Genomic DNA, 11,778 nt, shown 5'->3' on the forward strand with positions numbered 1-11,778 from the left:
AATTTTCCGCATGTCACCTACAGGGGCAGCTGCAGGGCTGCCCTGGGGACCCTGCATGGGCATTCAGGGAGCATCACACACTATAGCAGTTGGGCTGGGGGCGGGGCCTGACCTCCTGGGGGGACTCAGCCGTGTGTCCGCTCTGGCTGCAGAGTCCCCTGAGCAGGGACCTGTGTGGTCTCAGCAGTTGCTTCCTCCCACTGGGTTCCAAGGAGGAAGCCCCTTCCACCTGTGAGTCTGGGCTGTGAGCTGAGATCCAGCACCAGGGTTCAGGGAGGGGCTGGGCAGGCCCTAGGTGGACCCTCATTTGCATCTCAGCCCCTCCTCTGGCAGAGGCAGAGGCAGAAAAGAAGGCCTGGAGCAGCCCAGCCCACTGTGGGGACCAGGGTTCTGTGAGCACCATGGCCTGGACTCCTCTCCTGCTCGTGTTCCTCTCTCTCTGCATAGGTAGGCACAGGCCCCGGGCACCAGGGCTCAGCCCCCACACATCAGCCCCTGGTGCTCAGACTTGGGAACCTTTCCTGCAGTGCTGGGAGCCAGTACAGAAGATCCCACCCATGACAAGGTCATGCAGGACTTGAGGGAATCCCTGGGCCATCCGACCCATGACAAGGTCATGCGGAAGAGTCCAGATGAGCAAGGCCTCAGGACTCGACGGACCCCCTGGACCTGCTCGAGCATCTACCCCAGAACCAGAGTCTGTCTGTCTTCCTATTTTATGTCTTTCACCAGCTCTTCTGACATTAGCAGGGGGCTGTCTCTGACTAAAAGAGTTAACTTAGGGCTCTAGTTGATCAATCTCCTGGGCATGAAAGGAGTATTTCAAACCCTCTGTTAGCATTCTAGCTTACTTGGCAGATTTAGCCAGCCTCTTGCAACATTGTTGAGCCTATGCTTGCTGCCAAGGTCTCACATCCCTTATCCATTGTGTTCCTGGGAGTACATATAGTTAAGATATAGAAATAGCAAGCAGCCTCTTTAACATTAGCAACATTAGATGCTGAGTTGGTAAGTTCTTTCTTTGCTGTAACCCACTGAATCTTTGTTCCATATAAAAGTAACTCTATACTTTAAGGGTGACACAGGCTAAGAATGTAGGAAGAAACACTTTAAAGGAAGATTATTGTTCTGGCTGACCAACATTTATCAAAAAGAGGTCATGGAATATCAACAGGCCTCTGGGACAAAAGATGATGTACAAAAAATAAGACTCTTGCAGAAAAGAACCTGGTATTGATAAAAGTTAATACTGATGGAATGTTGAGTTGACTCTGCATTTTTCACCTTGCTGTATGTACAACTCAGGGTATAAAAGCCCCGAGGAAAATAAAGTAAAACGGGCCTCGCTCACTGAAGCTTGTTCACCCCGTGTCGTTCTTTTCTTATCTCTATCTCTATCTTTCTTCATTCGCCGACGTCGTCCATCCTGAGGATATCCCTGGACTCTGCTGAGGCTGCACCTCGGCACTGCAGCTCCTGCCCCACTCCCCTGTGTCTGTGTCTGCAGGTTCCCTCTCCCAGCCTTTGCTGACTCAGCCGGCCTCCCTCTCTGCATCTCCAGGAGCATCAGCCAGACTCTCCTGCACCCTGAGCAGTGGCTACAGTGTTGGCAGTTATACCATATACTGGTATCAGTAGAAGGCAGGGAGCCCTCCCCGGTACCTCCTGAGGTTCAAGTCAGACTCGGATAAGCACCAGGGCTCCGGGGTCCCCAGCCACTTCTCTGGATCCAAAGATGCCTCGACGAACGCAGGGCTCCTGCTCATCTCTGGGCTGCAGCCCGAGGACGAGGCCGACTATCACTGTGCTGTGTGGCATGGCGACACTAATGCTCACATGGTGCTCCAGAGCAGTGAGGAAGCGAGACAGAAACCTCCTCCACTCACCCCTGCTCGTGGCTCGGATGAAGTCGAGCTCAGGGGTGACTTAAATCATCAGAATTTAGGCAAGCAGCTGAGTTTCCTAGAGCCAGCAGATTTGATAATACCATATCTTTTACTTCAGTTCATCTTTTAGATGGCGAAAATACTCTTATCCAATGCAGGTGGGTGTATTTTTTGGCCAATATTGCTTGTTCAGAAATAAAAGGACCTTTCGATGATGAAGAGGTGGTTTCAGGCCAAGCCCAGCTCAGGGTTGAGGGTACAATAAAACATGCTGCTGTGAGTGTTTCACTTGGGTTTTTTTATAAAAGCCAACATGCAGAAATGAATTGTATTCGGTAGTCGAGTAATGAATCTCCTTAAAATAAAAATAGTAACATGTAATATGTAATCAATATAAAACACTTAAAAGAACTCTGAGGAATATTAAAAGCCTATGAACTGAACGCCACATACATACCAGAGAACTTAAGAAAAGAATGAACAGGTGCTCCTGGTTTATAGTTCAAAACACTGAGTGTCACTGAGATACCGGTCATTGAAATTAGCACAACATTGTAAATCCACTCGTTCTTGTTCAGTCACTAAGTCATGTCTGGTTCTTTGTGACCCCGTGGGCTGCAGCACATCAGGCTTCCCTGTCTTTCACTATGTCCTGGAGTTTGCCCAAGTTCAAGTCCATTAAATCGGTGGTGCCATCCAACCATCTCATCCTCTGTTGGCCCCTTCTCCTCCCGTCTTCAATCTTTCCCAGGATCAGGGTCTCTTCAAATGAGTCAGCTCTTCGCTATCAAGTGGCTAAAGGATTGGAGTTTCTGCATCAGCATCAGTCCTTTCAATCAATATTCAGGACTGATTTCCTTTAGGATGGATTAGCTGGATCTCCTTGCAGTCCAATTCAGTTCAGTTCAGTTCAGTTCAGTCACTCAGTCATGTCCAACTCTTTGCGACCCCATGAATTGCAGCACGCCAGGCCTCCCTGTCCATCACCATCTCCTGGAATTTACTTAATTCATGTCCATCGACCGGGTGATACATTCCAGCCATCTCATCCTCTGTTGTCCCCTTCTCCTCCTGCCCACAATCCCTCCCAGCATCAGAGTCTTTCCCAATAAGTCAACTCCTTGCATTAGGTGACCAAAGTATTGGAGTTTCAGCTTTAGCATCAGTCCTTCCAATGAATACCCAGGGCTGATCTCTTTTAGAAAGGACTGGTTGGATCTCCTTGCAGTCCATGGGACTCTCAAGAGTCTTCTCCAACACCACAGTTCAAAGCATCAATTCTTTGGCGCTCAGCCTTCTTCACAGTCCAACTCTCACATCCATACATGAGCACCGGAAAAACCATACTCTTGACTGGATGGACATTTGTTGGCAAAGTAATGTCTCTGCTTTTGCATATTCTATCTAGGTTGGTCATAACCTAGGTTGGTGTCGCTAGAGGTAAAGAACCGCCTGCCAATGCAAGGGGCATAAGAGATATGGGTTCTGTCCCTGGGGTGGGAAGATCCTCTGGCTCAAGAAACGGGAACCCACTCCAGTATTCCTGCCTGGAAAAGCCCATGGACAGACGGGCCTGGTGGGCTACAGTCCGCGGGGCCGCAAAACACTCACACAGGATTGAGAACCAAGTAATCGAGCAGAACATTGCTCCCACTCTCAACGCCGTGAACGTTCCCCGGCTGCGTCACCAGGGGGCGCTGTGCACCGCTCAGAACCGGCAACATCTCAACACATCCCCATGGTCCCCTGAGCTGGCCCTGCCCCTGGGCTCAGCGGCCTGAGTTGGACGGGACAGCAGGTGCTTCCTCTCAGGGGACAGACTCAGAGCCGCGGCCCCCAGGCCTCCTCCTGGGAGTGAAGCTGCACCCGGGGCCGAGCACCCAGAATTGGAGGGTGAAGGGGTCAGGGGGTCATCAGTCCCCACCCTCTTCCCAGAAAGAGAGGAGGGGAGGAGCCCCCGAGCCCACCCCGTGCACCCCTCCAGCTCTCCTCAGCCTGCGCCCGCTCCTCCTCATCTCTGCTCAGAGCCTGCCCTCCCGCTCCCCTCACTCACGACTCTCCTCCCAGTCCTGGGCCTCTCTCTTTCTATAAACATACACTGTTGACCTCCACAGTGATGACCCAGCTCATGCTCTTAGAAGGTCATGAACGAGTTTCCAGATCTTCCTGAAACATTCACCTCCTCATCCCCCTCCTTGAGCCTGTCTAACCCTTCCTTCCCAGGAAGCCTCAGGTTTCCGGCTCTCAGCTGTGACCCCAGGTCGCCCCTCCTTTCAGCTGTGACCCCAGGTCGACCCCTCCCTGTTTCACCCCTGGTTCCTCCTCATTTCTCAGGGGATCCAGTGATGCCCCCCAGCAGCTGATTTATCCCGTGAACACTCACACGGTGTCCTGTGTGCCCATCGAGTGAGGAGTCAGGAGGAGAGAGAAACCCTGCTCCTGAGACCTGGGAAATGATTGCTGGCTGAGGAGCATCTGTGCTCAGCTGCTGTGGGACTGACTTTATGCACAGTGAGCCCGGGTGAAGCTGCGGGTGCCCTGGGCTGGGAAAGCAGACCCTGTCCTGGGGCTCTGCCCTTGGGGCCCTGACTGCTGCTCTGTCTGGACCACGCCTAAGTCAGGTTTGCTCCCCATGGTCCCGTCTGAGATTCCTGAGAACAGCTGATCTGCCTTGTCCTGTCCTGTCGCTCATCTCAGATCTGAGACCGACCCATGGCTCTGACACCTCAGCCTGCCCTGTTTCACAGAGAGAACGTCCTGCTAAGACATGAAAATCCTTCAGTGGAGATGCTGTGTCAGAAAGGCTTTAAAATGATCTTATTTAAAGAACAGAATCTACAAGGAAAATGATGTTTTGGAAATAGTACCATGGCAAGGTAAAATTAAAACAGAGCCAGAGTCGGACACAACTTAGTGACTGAACCACAACATTTTCTTCAGTGAAGTTCAGGCATCTATTTTAAGGGATGACCTTAGATTTTTACTAATCCACGATCCCATTTTGCTTGATTTGAAATCTCAAAGTCACACATCCACAGTGTAACACTCACATGCACTACAGGGTAAATGACACCTGGATCTCTTTGTCCAACACAACACTTCCTGAACTGCATAACTTCAAAGCCAGTTTGGAGAAAGTTGACTCTAAGAGCTCTGATCACTAGGTCACAGGATGTATGTGTGGGCCAGGACACCAGGGGGCGGTGCCAAGCCATTCCTGTGGGTCTGCAGCTGTGAGACCTGAGATGAGTCCCCTGGTGCTTCCTGGTGCTTACTGCTCAGGGTTCCCAGCTGTGACCTCCCACCCCCAAGGCCCACACAACCCCGCCTCTGATCACCCAAGGTCTCCCTCAGGCACAGGAAGCTGAGCCAGGTCCCAGAGGTCATCAGAGCACTGTGGGGTTTGGGGGAGGACGGTCATTTGCATGGGAGGCCCCGCCCCCACTCAGGCTATGAAGAGGGGCAGGAGTGGTGTGGGGACGCTCTGCTCAGCTGTGGGGCAGCAGACAGCAGGACACCCTGACCGTGTCCACCATGGCCTGGTCCCCTCTGCTCCTCACCCTGGTCGCTCTCTGCACAGGTGACTGGATGGGGGTGGGGCGGGCAGGGGAGGGGTCTTGGGAAGACACACATGCTGTGTTCCCTGCTATCATGTCTGGACCCCAGAGTCACCATCTCTGTCTCTCTCCCTTCCAGGATCCTGGGCCCAGGCTGTGCTGACTCAGCCGTCCTCCGTGTCTGGGTCCCTGGGCCAGAGGGTCTCCATCACCTGCTCTGGAAGCTACATCAGTAGTAGTGGTGTAGGCTGGTTCCAACAGGTCCCAGGATCGGGCCTCAGAACCGTCATCTATGGTAGTACCAATCGACCCTCAGGGGTCCCCGACCGATTCTCTGGCTCCAAGTCGGGCAACACAGCCACCCTGACCATCAGCTCGCTCCAGGCTGAGGACGAGGCCGATTATTTCTGTGGAAGTTATGCTGGTAGTAGCTATAATGACACAGTGCTCCAGGCCAGGGGGGAAGTGAGACAAAAACCTGCTCTCCCCCAAGTCACGGGCTCCCGGGCTGAAGCATCTGCTGCCAAAGCAGACACTTCTGTGGTCTGTTTGTTTTTTTTTTTAGTTTTTTATTTTTTAAATTTTAAAATCTTTAATTCTTACATGCATTCCCAAACATGAACCCCCCTCCCACCTCCCTCCCCATAACATCTTTCTGGGTCATCCCCATGCACCAGCCCCAAGCATGCTGCATCCTGCGTCAGACATAGACTGGCGATTCAATTCACATGATAGTATACATGTTAGAATGTATCTCTCCCAAATCATCCCACCCTCTCCCTCTCCCTCTGAGTCCAAAAGTCCGTTATACACATCTGTGTCTCTTTCCCTGTCTTGCATACAGGGTCATCATTGCCATCTTCCTAAATTCCATATATATGTGTTAGTATACTGTATTGGTGTTTTTCTTTCTGGCTTACTTCACTCTGTATAATTGGCTCCAGTTTCATCCATCTCATCAGAACTGATTCAAATGAATTCTTTTTAACAGCTGAGTAATACTCCATTGTGTATATGTACCACAGCTTTCTTATCCATTCATCTGCTGATGGACATCTAGGTTGTTTCCATGTCCTGGCTATTATAAACAGTGCTGCGATGAACATTGGGGTACATGTGTCTCTTTCAATTCTGGTTTCCTCGGTGTGTATGCCCAGAAGTGGGATTGCTGGGTCATAAGGTAGTTCTATTTGCAATTTTTTAAGGAATCTCCACACTGTTCTCCATAGTGGCTGTACTAGTTTGCATTCCCACCAACAGTGTAGGAGGGTTCCCTTTTCTCCACACCCTCTCCAGCATTTATTGCTTGCAGATTTTTGGATCGCAGCCATTCTGACTGGTGTGAAGTGGTACCTCATTGTGGTTTTGATTTGCATTTCTCTAATAATGAGTGATGTTGAGCATCTTTTCATGTGTTTGTTAGCCATCCGTATGTCTTCTTTGGAGAAATGTCTATTTAGTTCTTTGGCCCATTTTTTGATTGGGTCGTTTTTTTTTCTGGAGTTGAGCTGCATAAGTTGCTTGTATATTTTTGAGATTAGTTGTTTGTCAGTTGAGTAAAGTTGCAGGATATAAAATCAACACACAGAAATCCCTTGCATTCCTATACACTAATAATGAGAAAGTAGAAAAAGAAATTAAGGAAACAATTCCATTCACCATTGCAAAGAAAAGAATAAAATACTTAGGAATATATCTACCTAAAGAAACTAAAGACCTATATATAGAAAACTATAAAACTCTGATGAAAGAAATCAAAGAGGACACTAATAGATGGAGAAATATACCATGTTCATGGATTGGAAGAACCAATATAGTGAAAATGAGTATACTACCCAAAGCAATTTACAAATTCAATGCAATCCCTATCAAGCTACCAGCCACATTTTTCACAGAACTAGAACAAATAATTTCAAGATTTGTATGGAAATACAAAAAACCTCGAATAGCCAAAGCAATCTTGAGAAAGAAGAATGGAACTGGAGGAATCAACTTGCCTGACTTCAGGCTCTACTACAAAGCCACAGTCATCAAGACAGTATGGTACTGGCACAAAGACAGACATATAGATCAATGGAACAAAATAGAAAGCCCAGAGATAAATCCACACACATATGGACACCTTATCTTTGACAAAGGAGGCAAGAATATACAATGGAGTAAAGACAATCTCTTTAACAAGTGGTGCTGGGAAAACTGGTCAACCACTTGTAAAAGAATGAAACTAGATCACTTTCTAACACTGCACACAAAAATAAACTCAAAATGGATTAAAGATCTAAATGTAAGATCAGAAACTATAAAACTCCTAGAGGAGAACATAGGCAAAACACTCTCAGACATAAATCACAGCAGGATCCTCTATGATCCACCTCCCAGAATTCTGGAAATAAAAGCAAAAATAAACAAATGGGATCTAATTAAAATTAAAAGCTTCTGCACAACAAAGGAAAATATAAGCAAGGTGAAAAGACAGCCTTCTGAATGGGAGAAAATAATAGCAAATGAAGCATCTGTTTGGTTTAAAACAGAGGTCTGAGCCCCACCCCAGGAAACTGGTCTGGGAAATCCTTTCAGTTCTTCATTCTGCGCCCTCACCAAGGCTTTGCTTTCAGCAACCACATTTTATATGAAAATCTGAAGTTGAGCAGAAGGCCCTGAATGCCAGAGGCGGGTCCTGGCGGACAGAGTCCATGACGGTCGGGTCAGAACCAGACAGGCAGCATCCAGCTGTGTCTGACTCAGGACCCTCAGCTCCTCGGCCGTCCCTGGCGGAGCTGGGGCCCGGGCTGCTGCTCCTGCCTGTCCTGTGACCGCCTCTCTGGCTCCCCCAGGGCTCCAGGCCTGCAGGGACTAGACCAGGACGCCTGCGTCACTGGGGGAGCCAGGGCAGCCCAGGGGCTTCCTGCTCAGGCTCTGCTGGACCTTCTGCTGCTGGCCCACCCTGGGTCCAGGTCATCAGGGGTCTACCCGAGCATGGAGGGTCCTCCTCTCCCCTCTGTCCTCAAAGTCCCTGCAGCAGTCCAGTCGCAGGAGAGGGTCTCAAAGGACACAGAAAATCTCTCCCATCTCTGGGGACACAGGGTCTGTTAGTCCTCTGTCTCAGTGTCCGAGGTGGGGGTCCGTCAGCGCATCTCAGCCCTGGGAGACCCCCACGCCCTTGGCCTCTCTCCTGCACAGGGAGCAGGTCCTGCTCTCAGCCTCCTCTGTCCCCTCTTGGTGTCTGAGGCTCAGGCAGCATGGACTCAGCCAGGGTCGCTGATGCCATGGACGCTCAGCCACACTCACCTGCCTGGGAACAGCAATACTGTTGGCACCAAGGGGGCGGCTTGGCTGCCGTCTCAGTCATGCTGAGTCCCAAGCTCTGAGCACAGGAGTCACAACCCGCCCGCAGGGTCTCAGCGAGGCTGGCGGGCTCTGATTTGGGTGGGGCCCCCTGACCGTCTCTGGGCTGATTGTTCCTGCTCAGCTGGGACTCAGCCCTGCTGCTCACAGGAGGCCTCAGGCCAAGGGGAAGTGAGCCTAACCCTAAGCTCCCGGCCTCACCGCGACGTGGGTCACAGAGCACAGGTCACACGCCTGTGTCCTGCTCCCTGTCACTGCCCTTTCACTCACACGTGCGGGGTCTGGACATTGGCCGCCTGGGCTGTGGGGCCACAGTTAACAGAGATATTTTGGAATAAGTGGGATTATTCCTTCTAATTCTCCCTTTTCCCTTAAGCCTTAAATTTGCCTTATTCTCATTTTTCATACACACAAAATGACATATTTTCCACTGTGTTGAGGAACCTGGCTCAACAGGCTCCATATCAAACAGTGAGTGTTTTTGGCTGGGGAATCGGGCCTCAGACACAGATCCTGAGAAGGATCACAATTGCCGCACGCTGTGGGAAGCGGACACGGAGCAGCAGCTCAGAAATGGACATAGAGTCATGTTCGTTTCACGCGGTGAGAATAGGAATGTTGTGGCCGTACTTCACAACTTCCTGCAGAGGCTTTCACCCTAAGCCTCCTCAGCTGCTCTTCCCCACCCTCCTGCCCCGTGTGAGGTCACTTAGGGGGAGGGGGTTTAGGATACTCCACGGCGCGCACACCATCCTGCCAGACGCGTGCCCACTCTCAGATCCGCTCAAGAGTCATGGGATGTTTGTTATTTTCATTTGATATTTTGGAGAATCTTAATTTCATAGTTGTATTAATGGCAACCCCCTCCAGTATTCTTGCCTGGAGAATGCCACGGACAGAGGAACCTTGCGGGCTACAGTCCATGGGGTCGCAAGACTCGGTCACGAGTGAGTGACTTTCACTATTGATAACCTAAGTTGTAAGTGTATTGAGGCCACCCCCATTTATTGATGGTTTCTCTCACCACAGAACAGCTGTTCCCCTGGTGCTGCTGTGGGTGTCAACACTGAATCACCAGCCCTGAACCATGGACTCTTGTGACCAGCAATGGTTTCAGGGCCTCTGTGTGGGGGAGACCCCTGTCCCGTCAGAGACCACAGGAGACTCTGTGGCTCGCTGCACCCTCAGCAGTGACATCAGTGTCTGCCACTCTGCTCTTACTGGAACCAGCAGAAGCCAGTGAGCCCTCCTCAGTCCTACCACTCAGACTCCAGGAAGAACCAGGCTCTGGGGTCCCTGCGAGTTTTCTGGATCCAAAGGTGTCTCAGCCAACTCAGGGCTCCTGCTCATCTCTGGACTGCAGCGTGAGGACGAGGTGCAGGCTGACCATGCAGGCTGGTGCAACAGGGCTCCGCACAGCGACACAGGTAGACGGGAAACCGGGACGAGAGCCTCAGCCTGGCAGGGGCTTGTTCTTAGAGAGCCGTCAAATCTTAAATATTACCCCAGAATCAACTTATTCCTGAGGTATGTTCTGGTTCATAATATGTCTCCTCCCAATTGTACAGTCAGTTTTGCTGAAATCTCAGAAAATATAAACAGATTCTGATTCCACTGAAGTGCACCTTGGGCAGCCGGGTGATGACGGGAGCCGTGGAGCTGAGCTCCCTCACTTGAGATCAGGAGCAGGAGGCTTTCCCAGATGCGCCTCCAGCAGATTCCTTGGACCATCCCAGCAGGCAGATCGTCCCCCAGGGTGAGAACTCTGCTCCTGAAGGGGCAGAGCAGAGAGCGTGAGGAGTGAGGGGCACCGGGGATACATCGCAGGAGGCGGGGAGCCCCGGGAGTGGCTCTCCTGACCCACAGGTGCCGGCTCTGCCCTGCCCTCTGCTCCTCTCGTCTCCACCCCACTGGAGCATTTCCTCCTTGAGGGCTGGGGTGGTCTGTGGCCTGTCAGGAGCAGGGGCTCCCCAAGAGGTGCCCGGGTCCCTCTGCTTGTGATGCCCACAATGAGTCTAGATCCAAGGGCCGCACATCCTGTAGAAGGAACAGCGGGGAAGCGGGGATCACCATGGCAATGATGACAAGAGATTCGAGGCAAAGCCCTGCCTTTGTGACCGATGACAGAGGTGAGGGACACTCAGGGTTTCAGTGTCGGGGTCCAGCCCCCACAGGATCCAGGGAAACCCTCAGGAGAAACCGCATCGGTGAATGAATGAATGAGAGAGGAGAGAATAGGAGCGAATAGTGTAGTGGAAAAATAGAGGACAAAAGAGGCTGATGTTCCTTGGATTACACAGAAAATCAATAAAGTCTTGAAACAAGTAACTTGCACCCTCTACATAGGCCACAGGCGCCCTCCCGGTCTCCCGAGGAAGTGAGACACAGGGCGCCTTCCTGTTCTGGTCTTAGAAGCCCAGGCGGGTAAGTAAGCACAGCGGACCTCTGTGCTCCAGATGGGAACTAGCCTGAAAGAAGGGTCAGTTCAGTTCAGTTCAGTTCAGTCGCTCAGCCGTGTTCGACTCTTTGCAACCCCATGAATCGCAGCACGCCAGGCCTCTCTCTCCATCACCAACTCCCAGAGTTCACTCAGACTCCCATCCATCGAATCTGTGATGCCATCCAGCCATCTCATCCTTGGTCGTCCCCTTCTCCTCCTGCCCCCGATCCCTCCCAGCATCAGAGTCTTTTCCAATGAGTCAACTCTTCCAATGAGGTGGCCAAAGTACTGGAGTTTCAGCTTTAGCATTAATCCTTCCAAAGAAATCCCAGGGCTGATCTCCTTCAGAATGGACTGGTTGGAACTCCTTGCAGTCCAAGGGACTCTCAAGAGTCTCCTCCAACACCACAGTTCAAAAGCATCAATTCTTCAGCGCTCAGCCTTCTTCACAGTCCAACTCTCACATACATACATGACCACAGGAAAAGCCTTGACTAGACGGACCTTAGTCGGCAAAGTCATGTCTCTGGTTTTGAATATACTATCTAGG

At 51.0% G+C, this 11,778-nt stretch overlaps 1 gene segment (V, D, J or C); it reads left to right on the forward strand.

Annotated features, from left to right (window-relative positions):
* The first annotated feature begins 388 nt into the window (after positions 1-388).
* LOC138929776 (probable non-functional immunoglobulin lambda variable 5-48) lies at positions 389-4,296 on the forward strand. The segment is given in 4 exon segments: positions 389-447; positions 1,508-1,921; positions 4,110-4,119; positions 4,221-4,296. Coding segments are annotated over 4 exon segments (546 nt in total).
* Positions 4,297-11,778: the final 7,482 nt, after the last annotated feature.

This window comes from Ovis canadensis, chromosome 17 (genome assembly GCF_042477335.2).
Source record: "Ovis canadensis isolate MfBH-ARS-UI-01 breed Bighorn chromosome 17, ARS-UI_OviCan_v2, whole genome shotgun sequence".
Lineage (NCBI taxonomy): Eukaryota > Metazoa > Chordata > Mammalia > Artiodactyla > Bovidae > Ovis > Ovis canadensis.